At 44.2% G+C, this 17,814-nt stretch overlaps 1 protein-coding gene across 4 annotated transcripts in view; it reads right to left on the minus strand.

The window, feature by feature from the left end:
- RPF2 (ribosome production factor 2 homolog) overlaps positions 1-14,562 on the minus strand; it is a 29,366-nt gene extending 14,804 nt beyond the window's left edge. The window contains exons 1-7 of one of the 4 annotated variants that reach the window (XM_037012210.2): positions 14,410-14,562; positions 12,332-12,464; positions 10,037-10,074; positions 8,346-8,385; positions 5,818-5,899; positions 5,086-5,162; positions 1,822-1,921 (exon numbers count right to left, since the gene is read on the minus strand). In XM_037012210.2, coding sequence (XP_036868105.1) covers positions 1,822-1,921; positions 5,086-5,162; positions 5,818-5,899; positions 8,346-8,385; positions 10,037-10,074; positions 12,332-12,464; positions 14,410-14,432 — 493 coding nt within the window. In that variant the 5' untranslated portion in view covers positions 14,433-14,562. Of the gene's footprint in view, positions 1-1,821; positions 1,922-5,085; positions 5,163-5,817; positions 5,900-8,345; positions 8,386-10,036; positions 10,111-12,331; positions 12,466-14,409 lie in introns of those variants that run through there. The other 3 variants (XM_073220777.1, XM_037012212.2, XM_037012214.2) reach the window with 3 other exon arrangements.
- Between the last annotated feature and the right edge of the window lie 3,252 nt (positions 14,563-17,814).

Raw genomic sequence — 17,814 nt, forward strand, 5'->3', positions numbered from 1 at the left:
TATCTTACTTGGTATTTATATTAAAAACTCAACTTCCCCTGGTGCCCGACAATCTCACTCCATCCTTCTACCTTTCTTCCTTCCCCAGTTTCCTCTCTGGTTCTCACTGTGTATTGTGTGGTTATTCCTGCCACCTAGTGGAAGTACAAAATAATAAGGTAGAATTTTTATAAACACTTAAACAAAAGCAAAATCCTTTCTGTTGAAATCTGGGCCAATGGAGTGCAAGTAATAGACTCTCGGCTAAAAAACATCCTTGGTATCTTGGGGTGTGCAATGTTGAAAGGAGAAGATGTTGGTCACTGTCATTCTTGTATGATTTTAATCATGAAGATCACAGGGAACAACAGCAGAGGCTCTGCAGGGGGTCACCACCTCAGCACCCGGGCACGCAGAGGCCCATAGTAGGCTCAGGCCCCGGGTTTCAATTCTGTCTCATCAGTTTAATAGCTCTTAACATCTCTCAGTCTCCATTTTTTTGTCTGTAAAGTGGAATGTCACCAAACTCAGAGAGATTCAGTAAGGATTAAACAGGAAACAGTAGGGCTCATATTAAATTTTTAAAAAAGCCATTATTAATAAGAGGAATGAGAAATTCAGAAAATTATAATCCCAACAGTAAGACCATAAATAAACCCAATAAGGAAAAATGAAAGCAATGTGTCTGCCTACAAGGCATTTTTGGGTGGCTCAGATTTATAAAGAGCATGCATACAATTACTGATAATATATACCTCCACTGAGCTTTCAAATGTCATCCAGGGCAAATTACATAAACACCCAAAAGAGCAGCAACCAACAAGTGTAGCAAAGCCTGTTATAAGAGTGGTACAAAAAAAATCCCAAACAGTAACTTATTAAACTTGAGAAAATGTTGGTGAGTGTCAGAAGAATTCTCATCTGTAGGGACAAACTAATTCCCCCGGGTTAGAAAGGAGCCGGCAGATGTAAGCACAGAATAGTGAGTATTAGTAACCTTTAAGAAATCACAGAGAACAATAATACCAGCTTTTCACAAAAGAGGAGAGAAACTGGTTTAAAATTGGTAAATTTAATGTCAGTCCTAGACAACGGAAACTATGTATTAGATTTTAGCGGAGACTGTGAACACACAGGAAAGAAAGCAGCCGTTCCGGGAACCATGAACCAGCAGAGCTCACGAGGAGTGGGTCATCCACGAAACCTCACGGGGCTACTCTGAGAATGAAGCCACATGTAAGGCAGCCAGGACACACCTGACACTTAGGGTGACAATGATAATGAAATAAAAGGAGCTGGGAAGGCCTTTGAGGGTTTCCTGCAGAATAAACTTGGCTTGAAACTTGCAAGAATGCGAGAAACTGGCTAAGTAAGAATGAAATCAGAAAAGACAACAGGAATGTGAATATATTTTCAATAGGCCAGTTTTTTAATAGAAAAGGGAGGAAGGAAATTGGAAGAGATCAACAAAGCAAACTGTATGGGGTCATAACGGGAAAAGCCTTGTGTATCAGACTGAGAGACTAGTAAGGATTCTGAGTGGGAGGTGGGTGATGTACAACAAATCTTACAGTCTTTAATCTTCTAAACTGGATCTAGTAATGACAGATGGGTGCAAGCATTTTACAAAGTGTAAAGCCATATAAATAGGGCAATATCATCAAAAAATAATAATGACCTATAGAATATAATATCCCTTCATTCTCACCCACTGCTAGTGTGGACTAAAGAAAATCATGGAAACGAAAATAGAGATCAAAACGAGAAGCTGTGACTAGAGCGCAGTGCCGCCCACAGCGAGCTGAGGCCGCCGGAGCGAGCCAGCCTCGGGTCAGTCCTTACCGGTGAGGAGGCTCTGCAGCCTTCGGTAGTCCTCCGTCCCTGTGAAATCATCACCCGCAAAGATCAACATGGGTTTTGTTCCCTCAGGACACTTACTATTCTATGAAATGAAAAAAAACTTGTAAAGATCTAAACCATTTATGTGCTGATTTTAAAGTAGTTATTACTTATATACAAACAATTATTTCACATTTTCTTAAATGTCTTACAACTATGTCTATGAATATTGATTTTAGACTTAAAACAAGAGTTGGGACTTTAAAACTTACAGGCTTTTATGCTAAGAAATAATTTTTGGTTCCACTCCCTTAGTAAATTGGCCAAATTACTAAGTGGTCAAAGGAGGGGGTGGGCTACCTTTCAACACTGTTCTACTGAAGAATAAAGGAAAAGCTAAACTTGCTACAAACGAACATAGTCCTTTAACAGCCAGTATCCAGTCAAATAAATTTAGTGCCTTTGAGTCTTGTGCACCACTGTGCCATTCCTGCCGTCTCACATGACGGTACTTTTAAATGTTGCCAAACTAAAGTACCAACTGAACATTTACACGGGAAGCAATACAATTTCATACAAGCTATAGAAGGTAGTGGGCAATCCTTACTCAGCAGGGTCGACCTCTAAATTTAAAAAGTATTTTGTCCAGTTCTAGATTTTATATACGAAGAAGAATGAGATGTTAAGAGGACTTAAAAGTCACCAAAGTGAAAGAAGAAAAAATCAAATGAGAAAAATTCATCAATTTATGGACAACGGTGAATGGTTGCTGTGAGGATTCCACTGATTCCAGCACCTCAGCTCCGACATCAATCAAGGATTATCCAGATCCAGGAAAGACGAAAAGCTCCTTCCCCGAGGGCCCGAGGCAGCCTGCTGCTCGCCCGCTCGCCACGAGCGCTCCTGACACTCTCTGCGTCCGAACCCTGGGCCTCGACCGCCCACAGCTTAGAGGGCGCACCCACGGGCTGTCTGACGGGCGGCCTGAACGGGCCTTCCAGACCCGCGCCTCGTGTTCCATCTGCGCCTGCCCGTCCCTCCTGCTGCGACCCCGAGGTCTAGAGGGCTGTGCAGGCGCACGGCGGGCAAGAGGGGGGCAGGCAACATCAGCTACAACACTGGCTTCCAAGCCTTCCTGACCGCAATGCGCAGTTACAAGAAACACTATTTTAGGTCACGACCCAGGGTGCGCACGACGAAGAGTGTGATGAACAAACCACGGAACAGTGCTCAACACGCAGGTCACTGGCACTTCCCACGGTGTGAACGCCCTGAGCTAGACGGACTTGTTAACAGCTGAGTTTTATTTGAACCGTCTGATAGGCACTAAAAATTCAAAATGCTATATAAATACTGTGACACAGCACACTAAAAATTACATGAAGTACTGGCCTTTTGATAGTTTTTTTGAACAGAGAAAAAAAGGAATTCTTATACACTGTACACAAACTTTTCAAATAAAATACCCCCAGGCAGGTGCAATGTATTTTGTCGTATCTAAAATAAAACCTACTAGCCGTAAATCGTAATCATGTCATTCGTCAGGGCTTATGTTACGGAGAACCACCCTCCCGAGAAGTCGCGCCGTCTTAGAGAACAGGCTCCTGGACTGACCGCTCAGTTTCCCAGTCGAGTCCTATCACCTGCTGCTCAAGAGTTCACGGAAGGATGAGACTTGGGAATAGACGTGGGCAAGGGAGAAAAGAAGTAACCGGTGACGGTGTCTTAAAAATGAGGAGGTGGTAGAGGTAAAGAGGAAATAAATCTGAAGGGAGAATATAACAAAGCACACAACTCCAAAACAAACTAAAAATGTACGCGTAGGGCGGACTAATCGGTGCAAGTGAAGGGCTGCCTACCAGGCGATGCAGGGACTGCCAAGGACAGCGCAGTCCCACCAGGTAATGAATTTCATTGTTATGGATACATCCACAAGTGAAAACTGGTACCGGACGAGTACGGTTCTGCGGTCCGGTGTGGGGGCGGCGCGGACAGGGAAGCGTTTTCTTGCTCTGGCGGTGGCTGGAGAGGCGGGGGAGGCACGCGCGAGGCAGGGCACAGGGCAGGGCAAGGGCGGGGACGTAGCGGGAAGAGGGCTCGTGCCGCTCACGCCGGCACTCGGGCACAGCCCCGCAGGGGGACTGCAGGAAGTGACGGCTTCCACTACGACAGAGCATCGGTTTACACACTGTACAAAGCCCCTCCCATATACCGTCCACACGGGTCAGCATTTTCTCACGTCCTACCTCCTTCTTTGTTGTGATACCTATTTAATACGTGACTGCAATCAGGGGTCAGGGAAGTAACTGACTTGTCAGGTCACAAATGTCATCTAAACGGCCAAGACGGGCCTCAAACCCAAGTGTTCTGCCTCTGAATCCAATCTCAGGCCACCGTTCTGCCCGGTACCCGGGGAGGCAGATGCAGGATCTGCTGAGTGCCCTGCTCAGACCCACAGGGAAGCTGGAGGGCGTGTCCTCTTTCTATGTTTGCCATCATCTCTCTGTGACCTGGAACAGCGGGGCAGCTCCCTGGTACAAACTGTAGTGCCCTTGCTTCCGAATCCCGGGCACACCATGTACTCTACGCATGATGCTAGGCCAGCAGCGGTCCTTCTGGGCCTCAGTCTCTAAATCTGTAGCCTAGGAAAACAATTTCAGCCTCACACAGGGTAGCTGAGGTCTACGTGAAATACTGTATTGGACAGAACGAATTAAGCCAAAAGCAGAGTTCTGAGGAAGCAGAAGCCCCACCTAATCTGGACCCAGGAGCTGAGTTAGGATTTTCTTGCTTTTCTGAGACTATTTACTTTCTATTTCATAATCCCATTCAAACGGAGGATTCACAAAGATGCGAGTCATCAAGGGAAAGGCTAAACTGGCAATCTGGTGGTCAGCACCCAAAATACTGTGGGATCAACCAAAGATTCCTAGGTTTAGAACAGGCTCATTTTGAAAATTCTGATATTTCTGAGGTTCCCTAAAATAGGTGCTGTAGTAATTCTCAGAGGACAGCATTTACACTATGGGCCTAGACAAGAATTAATAACCACTGTGAAATTAGCTGCCAGAAGATCCACACACGTATCACATGCTATAAATTCACTCTTCTTCTTGAAGTGAAGGGAAACGAAACGGCTTGTTAAGAGCACCTGAAATTCCTTCCCATTCAAGCCACAAACCTGGGTCAGCACTCTATCCACAAGATGTCACTGTTGCCTCAAGAGCAACATCACGAAATGCTTTTACTCTTTACCATCAGTCTTACCTTAATATCTTTTAGAGAGACAAACTTCTCGATACCTAATTCAATCATATCCAGCACATGGTAGTCATACATACGACCTGGAAGGAAAACACGTTTTCTTTTAAGCACTTACTTTCCTAAGCAGCTGCCTTATGTATGTAGCCATTTATTTACATGTCTAAATGTCTTAATGTCTGCCTCTTTTCATTCTCCTAATAACTCACAAACATGTGCCCTTCCTTCTTAAATTTTCAACTCTCCCTAGAATAGTCGGTTGTGATCTTGGCCCTGAAAAGGATCTTAGAGATCATTTAGCCAAATTTCCTGACTTTATAAAAGAGTCAGTCAGTCCCACAGAGGGCAAAGGGCTTGCCTGTGCCAGTGAGCGTGCCTGGCCACGTCTCAGTACACCTAGCAAAGGTTCTTCTTCCCATGTGTTCATTAAACAAATATTTATTAGGGAAAGGTTAATTTATGTGGGTAGGAATACTACCTTCTTTTCCCTAACTCTAATACTGATTTAGGATATATCTTTCATATCAGAAAAATATCTACAGCATTAAGTAGGGTAATATTTACATGCCTATTCTTTGCCTGCAGACTAGCAGATAAAAAAATTCTATGCAAACTAGCGAGCAAAAAAAAAAAAAACTAGTTTAAAGCTTACGGTCACTCCTGAAGCCTCAAAACCATCAATCCAAACCACAGAACCAACTCTAGAAATGAAAATATTGGAATGTAAATGATACTTACCTATTACTAGATTATTTGGCCGCTTCTTATTATGGGAACCAAACATGAATAAAGAACAATCTGACTTCTTTGAGAAGAATTCCTGTAAACCAACAAATTCTCATTAATCAATGCATAAATCTAAGAATTTTCTCTCTCAACTAAAAAGAATGTCAGTTTTTTTCAGTGGAAGTTAATGAAAACAATGAACTAGATAGGAATAAACAGAGGAAAAGACTTTACTGCTAGCTTTTCAAATTTTCTGCTGTGGGTTACCTAAGGAAAAGATACATTCAAGACTAAAAATACGTTAAAACTTTTAGGTTAATAAATAAAATGAGATCCTTTTTTTCAGCTGTGTGTCTATTTGGAACAGCACACCAAGGATTTTCTTTACTGAACAAGTGCTAAATTTACCCATGGGCCATTTCTGCTTTCATCAACGGTACATCTCAGCATTTAAAATACACATGCATATATAAGGGACCTACACAAATACGCATTTTCGGATGTTTGTAATGGACTCCTGAGTTATAATGCCAATGGCTACTTTTCATTGCCAACTTCCACCCACAGGGACCTTGCCCTAGGACCCCGCCCCACTGCAGCCATGTCTAGTGCCATGTTGCATACACAGCAAGGATTAACTGACAGGTCTATGATGTTTCTACCAATAAGGTATCTCCTCCCTAGGGCTCTTAAAAGCCTGGTCTCCATGACACATCTGAGAGGAGCAGAAATAGTTATGAGGTTGCAATCCCAGATAGCAACCATCACCTGGCGCCTAGACTCTACATCCCACATACTTTGAGATACCCAATCTCAGCACAGAATTACAGCTGCTGCCTAGTCGGTCATCAGTCACCCAGGGTTTAGACGGAAGCACACAGGACGAACAGCTAGGCCCTCCCATCCACGCCCCTGTAGAGGACAGAGTCCCAGTCCAAGAGGCCTGGCTCTACCTTTTCCTATGGGATCCAGTCAGCCTTTGTGAGAATCGAAAAGAGGAAATGTCACAGTAACACCTCCTGCAAAAACCTGCATGGGCCACGTGAAGGTACTTTATACCACGCCTGGCACAAAGAAGGTGCTCAATGTTTTTTTACAGTCTCATGGCTAACACCCCAGAGGTCTTGCCGACTGCCGTACATGCATGCAGTGTGTCTGTCACCCTTCCCTACAAGTATGCTTTCTGTTAAAGTTCTACAGCAAGAGCAGTCCAATTACCTCCAAGAGGCCCGAGAATAAATATTTTAGACTTTTTATACACCTTTAAAAATAAAACTTTAAAATGTAAATCCATTTTTAGCTCATGGGCTTCAGAGAAATAGGATAGGGACTTGGCCCCCAGGAGGTATGTCTGCCAGCTCTCCTGTCGCACCACTCCTAGCCTGTAGTGAGAACGTGCTATTGCAGGGACGGGCAGTCCAACCACAGCCCCAATATGGCCACTGTGTCCACAGCCATTCTGAGCTGCGGTGGTCTGAGGTCTATTACAGTCAAGGAAATCTCTATCTGTGGAGGGGGGAGATCAAAAACAGGAAACGTCACAATTTCAAACGTAAGAAAAGCTGTCTTGTCAACACTGGATTGAAAAAGAAGTACAGAATGAATGCTACAGACACTCCGCCCTAACGCTGCCGCAAAGTGGCCGCCACCCGAGAGCATCAGGGCACCGCGACACAGAGCCAGCCCTTGGTAGGCGCCATGTGGAAGACAGATTTCTGGGTCAGACCCCATGTTTTTACTTTCACGATCTCTTCCACAAATGACTGAAAAATCCAGGACTGCAATGAAAGTAACTTTAGAAAAAACTGAACATTCATTTTGCCAATATTTTTCTTAATATTTGTAATTTTCATTGCAGTTAGTTGCCACATTAAGATGTGTATCTGAATTATTGAGATTCTATCCAAAAGTTCTTTATATTAACTTAAAAAAAAAACCAAGAGTGTCCCTGTCAAGAGAACAGTCACATCCCGATTTTCAGTCAGTTTGAACAGTCTAAGCCGCTCAGCCCTAAGCGAGGCCCCCTTCAGAGCAGCCGCACCCTCGAAGAGCGCCCGTCCACTGCACTACGAGCTGCCTGTTGCCTTCTGCCCGCTCACTGGCCTTTCTCATTCAGTTCTGGCAGCCGATACCCTCGAACAGAAATCCGCCTAAGAAAGCCACTGTCAGCGGTTAGCAATGATTCAGGTTTGTTTCTTGTTCTAAAAACATATGAAAGAAGTCAAATTTTTAAAACCCTTACTCGCTTTATAAAAACACATCCAAAACAAGCTTCCTTTTGACAGTCCATTAATTACGCACTTAGAATGTAATTTGATTTTTAAAGATTCTATCAATATACTTGCAAGCATACACAGTGCAATGTAAGATCTATAGCCATATTTTTAAAAGTATAAGTCTTATTTTCCCTCCATTTTACATCAATATTCCCTCACAGATGATGTCGAATTAAAAAAAAATCATAAATTAGGAGTACTAAATGAATTAGTCTGAATTATCATTTATATGTTCTCTTAAATTACAAAGATTCTTGTACTTACCAATGATGTCTGATCCTCAAATGGTCTTGTAATATTTTTCCTAAAAATATATTTAAAAATTGTAAAAGGTGACCCAAATTTAGTAATCTTAACAAGTAATTCACTCTTAACAATCAAGAAATATACTAAGTGAACATAATTTTATACTCAGATGACCGAAAAAAAGAGCTGGGAGGGTATCCACCCATCAGGTGTTTACTCGGTGCCTATGACGTATGGGCCCGTCCGGGACTCAGCGATACCATAGCCCCACGTCAAGTAAGGCCCTTGCTGCATGGAGCTTACATTCTAGAGACAAAACAATTTCAAAAAGTAATGACTGATGTGACAAGAATGAAACAGGATACTGCGTTAGTATGAAGAGTAGAAAATGAGCTGAGACTTGAAAAGGACCTAATGAGTTATTCATGGAAAAGTTTTGAGCTTAAGAGTATTGTAGGAAGAGGAAACAGAATAGGTAAGGTTTTGGGATGGAAACAAGCTTTGACTAAAGGAACAGAAAGAAGGCAAGTGTCACCAGAGCTTAGCGAGCAAAGGGATAATAGTGGGGCACAAGTCAGAGATGCACGCACAGTGCAGATTATGTGGGGCCTTTGGTCAAGGTACAGCACGTAGGTATTAAAAGAATTCCAATTAATAAATGTAGAAGGAATGAGGGAAGTAGAAAAGCACCATCAGAACCACCACAGTAATCACTGTTGTAGACAAGATCCACTGATGGATGCTAAAATTAATAAGCAAGTTTGAGGAGAAAGAGGATTATTTGCATGGTCTTTGTGTAGTCTCAAAGTATCTCCTCCAAACATTCATTAATTACAAAGGGGAAAATAGTAACTTTACAGTGGAGACCCAGCAGACACCACCTCAACCGAGGTTAATGCCGCCAACAGAAAAGCGTCATGTAACCTCTGGTATAGTTTACTGAGAGCACCTCACTTCCGTGGTATTCTTGCCAAAAAAGGGTAACCTCAATCTAGTCACAAGAAACTGAAGACAAATCCAAACTGAAGGATATTTTACAAAATAACTGACATGTACTTGTCAAAAGTGTCAAAGTCATCAAAGACAAGGGAAGACCAAGAAACTGTCACAAAGTGGAAGAGCCTACGGAGACATGACAAGCAAATGCAGTGTGAGATCCTGGAAGACAGCGGGGGGTACCAGAGGAAAACCCCACCGAATGAAGTCTGTGATTCAGTCAACATTATTGTAACAATGTTGACTTCCTCCTTTCCATAATTGTACTACGGTCATGCAAGAGGTAACATTAAGAGAAGCTGGTTCTAGGTGGACAGTAACTGCACTAGTTGGGGTGAGGGTTTCATGTGTGTGACTGCTGAACCGCTGTGTTGTATACTTGAAACCAATATAATACTGCATTTCATATATATCAACTATATTTCAATTAAAAAAAAAGAGAAGCTGTGTGAAGGGTATATGGGAACTCCACTATCTGTGCAACTTGTCTGCAGGTCTATAATTATTTCAAAATGATATATTTATTAATATGCTATGATTACAAATATATAAGAAATTCAATACAAATGAAAACACTAGACAGGAAAGATATTTTAAAGTATTAGTAGCTATATTAAAGAACTGTTTTTAAACAAACACTTTTCTACATTTTCCATAAGATGCTTATTACTTTTATATTAGAAGAATATAAAGTAAAAAAAAAAACAACTTACTTTTTAAACAGAACCCCATATGGTTTTTTCAATGCATACTGTAAAGCATAATTTATAGTTTTCAGAACAAAACACTGAAAAGCACAGGTAAAAATGAAGCACTGTAACAGACATTTACATAAAATTACCCACAAAAGTCCCTGAATCCTGTTCAGATGTCTTCTGCTTCCCTCCCTTTCAATCACTTATGACAACGTGCAACATAAGCTTATGATTTAACTTACACTGGGCGTTCCTCATTTAAAGTCTCTATGCCCTTTCAACAGTCTAACAAAGTTAAATGATTTCCCTCATTTCTGTAAATTCTACCATTCCAGTCTCTCCAGGCAAACAATTTGAGAGTAGGAAGAAGAGCAGAAAGAAAAAAAATCCTGTTAGGAAAGGCTGACGGAATTGAACGATGCCATCCGGACACACAAGCAGAGACAGGGCCACGGCGGCGGCAACCAGAGTGCCAGCCAGGGTGCGCGGCCCTGGGACGGCTCTGTGGTCAGCCTTCCTTTCCCCTCTGTCCCGCTCCTTCCCGCCCACCCTGTGCGGCCGGTCCCGCTCTGCCCCAAGGAGGGACGACGGTCCAAGGCACTGGGGGAAGGGGGAAAGCGGGGAACAATGAAATCCGAGGTGAGAGGATCGCCGGCCAACTGCCAGGGCCGGTGAACGAAGGGAACGGGCCACTGCAGTCTGCCTTTCTGAACGCGAAGACTTTGGACAACCCTTGACCGATGTCTCCCTGCCTCGGTGTCTGTGATGAACATCACCGCCTTCTCCTGACGGCTCACCAGTGAGCGCCAACGACTGTCATGATCTGACCTCCGTGTGCTCCTGGCGCTCACACACACACGGAGGGTCGTTCTGTTGACAGGACACTGGGAGGACCGGGGCAGTATCCCCTCGACATGACGACGCTCAGGCACACAGAAAAGAAGGGTACACATGGGACACACAGGCACCTGAACTATCTTGTTTAACAAGGATAGGGGATTTATTAAGTTTAAAATCACCTCGGCTGATGTCTCTTCAAAGATAAACATTTTGGGACCACTTAGCAGGTGTACGTCCCTAGCCCTGTGTCTCTCAGCCGCCTATAAAACCCCTAGACAGCGCACCACCCCCGGCTCTCTTGACCCCTCCTGGCATGAGCCAGGAGCTGTCCTCTCGCTTTCTCTCTAAATAAAAGCTTCTCACTTGCTCTCCTAAAAAAATAATTAATAAATTGAATGAATGAATGAATGAATGAATGAATAAATAAATAAAATCTACTCAGTTGTTTAGCCGACTTAACCAAAAGAATCTATCTGCTCAAGGCCTAATGTTTAACCACCCTCTAGGTATCTCCACAGGCCATGCCTTTCAATCCCCGAGGAGACATTTACTGAGCACTTACTACATGCCAGACACTAGGCCAGACACCAGGCCACAGAGGTAGAAACACAAGAGCTTTCATCTTTGCAATTCCACGCCCTAAACTGCACAGATCACTTTTCCCTCCAAAGCGGCTCCACCTGATACGTTCCCGAGAGCACATCACTCAACAGGCACCCACGCAGGAAACCTGGTCAAGCCACACTTCTCGCTCAGCCCAAACTCTTCTACCCTCGACACCGACTCTGCTCATCTCTCACTTTCACTGCTACCATCCGAGTGCAGACGCTCTCTACCCGGCAGACAGCAATGGCGCAGCTTCCTACGTCGGCTCTCAGTCCTCTCCAGTCCAACTGATCAAACCGGTCCTGTCTCACTGCCGATCTTCCAGTCGCTCCTGAGCTTTCAGAATAAAGCTCAACTCCATGCCGCTGGGCAACCCCTGCTCTGCAGCCACCAGGGGCCCGCGCTCCCTCAGCCATCCCGGACCCCTTGGGGGTCCCAAGGGCATCACGCCCCTCCATGCCCCCTTCTGCACCCCCCTTTTCCTCGGCCTGGAGGCCCTTCTGTGCCCCAGCCCCCTTCATGCTCTGGATCCTCCTTCAAGATGAAGCTTAAGGGTGTGGGATTTTAACTGCCACCCATCCTACCCTGTGCTACCCTGTGCAAGCACGTGGTGCACAGTGATTTTTATGTGTCTGTCTCCCTCACAAAGCTCACTGCAGGGAGGGCCTGCCTTATAAACTGGGAATCCCTACACCACGCACAGTACGTGGCAAGGCAAGTAACCCCCAACTTCAGCTTCTCTCCAAGGCCAGCAGTTCTTCAGTCAAGGCAAACTCGCCGATGAATGTCTCCCGCAGCTCAAGCTGAATGCTGGGAATCTCCCACAGTGATTTCAATACCATTTTAAAAATAAGTATATATACGTACCACATCTCTAAGTACTTGCGTCACAGTTGAATTTGCATTTCCCCCTTTAATCAGCATAGCATTTTTAATATTTTCACTGAGTTTTGGTTCTCTCTTCTCAAGAAATCTCTTAGCTCTTTTCGTTTTGGGTTTTCTGTTCAGAAAATCAGAAATCATAACTTAAAATATTTTCCTTATATTACAAAACCATGACAATGATTACACAATCTTAAATATCAAGAGAGTCACTACATATGTTTATCAGGATTCCACCACTAAACAAAATCTTACATTTTAGGGAGGTATTAAGACAAGATATTCAGTCATTGTTAAATAAGTGTTCATTATTAGCTTTTGGTTTTTTAAAGAGGCTTTCAATTTTTTATATCCCTAGTATTCTTTTTTTACTGCTTTTTCGAAACCTTTTTTGACTTAAAAAAAGAGGGGGCCCTCAAGTAAATACTATTGTTTTTACCCTATTATTTTTTCTTCAGTTTTCAAGCCATAGAGTTGTGCTCTGCCCCCTGACACAAAGAAACACACACCAGCTCCGCTCCACCTGTGGGTAGTTACTAAACATAGGAAAGCTAATTACTGCAGACCTTCCATCCAGGTTTAAGACCACAGCGCCTGCGAGGAAGTAAACAGTATCCCCCTGCAACATTACTGCCACCAAAGAGGAGTAATAACGCAGGACACGTTTTTACAGAGTCACTCCATTCAGCCTTAACAGACCCTATGAGAGGGGTAAAATTATCATTTTACAGATGAGGCAACTGAGGCTAGAGAGGTAATTTGCCCAAAGTCACACAGCTTGTAAGTAGGCCAATTCAAATGAGCCAAATTAAAAAACTCACCTAAACCAATCATCCTGCAAAATATGAAGAGAAAAAAAAATCCATTACTCTGATTTTATGTGACGGGACAATAAAATGTATTTATACATTTCTGTCAGAAAAAGCACTTCACCTCTGCTTCCACTACAGTGAGCATGATGCTTTCCCAATAGTTTCCTGCCATCTCCTCTCTTAAATAACTATGACCCTCCCTCATTCTTCCAGTCCTTTGGACACTTTGGAAAGGAAATGAGAAGCAGAATATACACACTGTTAATTCACTATGTGGACTGAAAAATTCTCCTCCAAATAAAACGTCAAGCACATATAAGCTTTAATCTTTACTGGTTAATATACACACGACTTACTAAATCAAGACACATTTACTGTGTCCACATGGCAATAAAAGTGCTATAGGCTCTATGTTCCATGTGGTCTGTGACTTCTCACTAACCAGCAACTAATGCAAATAACACCTTATATGTTTTAGTAGACGTTTGTCTCCCAATTAGACTGTAATCTTAGTCGTCTTTGCAGTCCCCATAACTAGAAGAATATTGCAGATGCACAAAAATCTCTGAATTAATGATTAAAAGAAAAACCTGTTATTTTGACTATGTTACCCCAGATAAAACACAAGAAAACCAAAGCAAGTAACAGCAGGATTATTTAGGGGATCAATAAATATATTCTGGACAAATGTAACAGACATCGCTTAAGGGTGACTCAGAGAAGGGTCCAAGGTCGAAAGGAAGAGAAAAGGTAATGGGCACTTCCACGCGCTGGAGCGGGGGCTTCACCTACACTGGTGCACGAGGTCCTCACGACCCATGAAGTTCAGACTAACCAGGAACGCGGTGCCACAGGGAACACAGAAGGGGCGCGAACGGCCCAGACCACGGGGCTTCACGCGGACTTGCCCAGATTGCCACCAGGCCCATCCGATTCCTTGGCACCCCGCTCCTAGCATCCGGAAACCAGCGCCTCGGACGGGCCAGGGCCGGAACGGCCCTCGCCCCGGGCCACCCGCAGCCCCCGGGCCACCCCCCGCGCCAACCCCCGCGCCCCTGGGCCACCGCCGCCCGCGCCCCCGCTCTCCGTCGCCCTGCAGGCGGCGAGGACAGAGCGAGACCCGGGCTGCCAGGCGGAGCGGCCCCATCCGGGCCGGGGACAGAGGCTACGAGGAGGAACAGGGCTTTCCCGTCTTCCCGCTATCGGGGCTCCTCCCGGACGGGACCCGGGTGAGGGGCCGCGCGCACTCACACGACTCGCTCCAGAGCGTCCATGGCTGCGCGCGCGCCGGCCGGCCGGGCTGCTCCGCGCCGCGCCGCGCAGGGCCGGCGCTGTGCGCGTGACGTCACTTCCGGGGCCTCAGCGCCGCGGACGTCGGGGCGCCCGCGGCGCCTATAGAAGAAACGGCGCGGGTCCCCTTCTGCGCGGGGCGCCTCGCCATCTGAGGGCAGGAGTTCCGGGAATTGCAGGATATTTTTCCAGCAAAATACCTTTGAAAGAAATCAGTGAAAGGGAGAAATAAAGTGGGAGAAACGCGCTTATTGCCCACGGGCAGACGCCCACCTCCGCCCGCCGGGGTATCTGGCGACCCGGCTGCAGAACGCGGCCCCACCGCGCCTCTCGGGTCCAGACAAGGCCTCGCTCCCCCGTAATCAGCCCCTGACTCGGGGAGGCATCAAGACCGGGCGCTCCTGGCGCCGCGGCAGCTGCCGCCGGAAAGGCGTGTATCCGCACTTCCCTCATCAGTACGTCCGTCTCTTTGTCCTGGGGCTGCACATTCCTCTCTACGGATACACCACATGTATCCATTCAAAACTTTTGGGGCATTTGGATCGTTCCCACTTTTTGGCTATTAATGAATTGTGCTTTCTTCACGTTCACAGTCTGGTAATTCCAACATCCCTGCCGTGTCTGAACCTGGTTCTGATGGACCTCAAGCCAAGGAATGCCAGCAGTCTCTAAAAGCTGGAAAAGACAAGAAAATGGACTCCCCTTCGGAGCCTCCAGGCTACTCAGCCCCACCAACTGCTTGATTTCATCTCCGTTAAGACCTCATCTCGGGATCTGACCTCCAGAGTTGTTAGATAATCAATTTATGTTGCTTCAAGTCACTAAGTTTGCAGTAATTTGTTACAACAGCAGTAGGGAACATATAATCACCAAATGGGAACAGGAAATGTGAGAAATATGAGTTTGGTACGACACGATAGTGAAATATTGGATCTGAGAAAAAAAAAGTAGGACCTCTGCTACCTTGACATTCTTATTAATGATGTGCAAGTATGGCTACAGTAAACCCAGATACAAGATACCAGCACCCCCCCAAAAAAACCCAAAAATGTTTAAAAGAAAAAAAATGCATCAGTACCTAGAAACTACGTATTAACATTTACAAAGGTGTACATACTCCCTGTCTTGAACTAATGTAAAGTGTACTTCCAGACAATTTTATAAACAGGATATTCTTACTCCACAAGGAGATTAAGACAACAAATCCATTCCAGAATCAATGAAGACATTTCTGGAAGGTGACTCTCTGCAAGACTGACACATGAGAAACTTGTTCAGCTTCACTTAGGCAGTTGAAATGAGAAATGAAAACAGGAGATTCTGAAATACTGTAAGTTGCTGCTATATGAGTGGAGAAGCACATGATCCTGAGTTTCACTAAGCTGGCCGCATCTGTCAATAAATTTATGATCACGATGAACAAATGGGTGGATATTCCAACATTGCTATGATGAGCTTAAAGAGTAATTCTCCATGATGCATCTCAGCAATATGACCCTTTTGGGTGGAATATATTTGTAAGCAAAAGCCACCCACTGCCTTCAGCGTCAGTTGGTGTGACAGCGACAGACACAGTGGCTCCGAGATCAGTATAAGTGATTCTAGCAAGCTAGTCAGGCAGATCGTGGTAACGGTATTCTTATGTGAAGTTCTAGTCTTAGAAAAAATTTTATAGTTGAAAATAAGATTTTACTAAATTCTAAACATGTATTAACAAGGAACTAAATATATATATTCTCTTCAGAATGTGACTTCATTGTCCTCTACAATTTAAGGCGGAAGTACATCACAGTCCAGATCACTTACTTTTGCAAGATTACAAATCTCAAGAATCTTCTACTCCTTTATACTTTTCTGTATTTTTATAAATGCATAATATGTCAATTTTGATTACAGTGACTTAAACAAGGGACAAGTTATTTCTCTTTCACATTAAAGGTCAGAGATAGGTAGTTACACTGCCTTCTCTGCCTCAACAGCAGCAGTAGTCATGGGTTTGGAATGACAGCCGCACTCACAGGATCCAATAAGCCTTGTAGGACACAACCCAGGCTCACCTGACTTTACAGGAAACAGCACAGCAGCCTGAGCTTGTTTCCACTTACCTCTTTATACCAGCCACCCCCGTATCAGCTCAGGCGTAAGGGAACAAGTCATTGGGATGAGTGCAGAAGCCACTCTAGCTTAGATGTTCATGCTCCCTAAGAACGAATATCTCTTGAAACCACCCATGAGTTCATTTTCCAGGGATCCTTGTGACAGGAAACAGTGCTTAGGAAGCCCGAAGCCCATGTTTTCCAACGGGCATTTTCAGTTCTTGTCAGTCTCCCTGGTCCAGATATGGTCCACGGATACAACTTACCAGTAGGATACAGCATGTGCCCACACAGAAAAGGGGGGAGCTGCCCATTTCCCTTTAGGCCTTTAATTTAAAGAGACTTCCCAGAAGTATGCACCACTCGACACGTCTAATTCCATGCCACTGGCCAGAACGTAGTCATAAAGCCATGTATATACACAAGGAAAGCTGGACACATTGCTATCCTGAATGAAACCCGCAATTCTGTTACAAAGTAAAAAAGGAAGAATAGATACTGGGTCAGACAATTAGCTGTCTCTCCTACAACTACACATGGTGGACGAAATGAACTTTTTGTTAAGCATAAGCTGAGACTCAAGTTATACAAAAACTGGGACAATATATGTGCTTATGACTTGGAAATGCTTTTCATCAAGCTAAGTTGTATTCAAATAGCAAAAAGGTACAAATTTACTAAAGAAAAAGATTCCTTATGCTAGAACATGACTTCTCCGTCACAATAGTCACATCTCTTAAGAGTTGTGAGATATAATTAACGGGAGGTGTGTTTTAACTTTATTAGCACCAGGTTAAACCATATGAAATTGCTTTTTGTAGTCATAAACAATCAAATATTGGCAACTTCATACAGGTCAACCTGTATCAAAATTTGTGAAGAGTTTACTTAAAAACACAAATTAGCACAAATCTAGGTCATCACTAACCTGGCTGTTAAGCTCAATTCCAATAATCTTTCTTGAGTGGGAAAGGAGTGGAAATACAGCTAGAATATTAGGAACTGTTCCTTTATCCTTAAGTCCTTCTGAATTTTTTCGGTTCCTAGATATACACTTACTGTGGTAGACTGCAAAAGCCCCCCCATAGATTTTCATACCAAAACCCTCAGTTTTATGGCTATTTATGTTAGGTTATGTGACATAACAGAACTCTGCAGACAGAACTAAGGCTATAGACCTAAAAATAGGGAGGCTATCCAGGTGGGCCGAATGCGATCAAATGGATCTCTACAAGTACAACGCAGAAGGGTCAGTGAGAGGACAGGAGCG

The sequence above is a fragment of the Manis javanica genome, chromosome 13, assembly GCF_040802235.1.
Source record: "Manis javanica isolate MJ-LG chromosome 13, MJ_LKY, whole genome shotgun sequence".
NCBI lineage: Eukaryota > Metazoa > Chordata > Mammalia > Pholidota > Manidae > Manis > Manis javanica.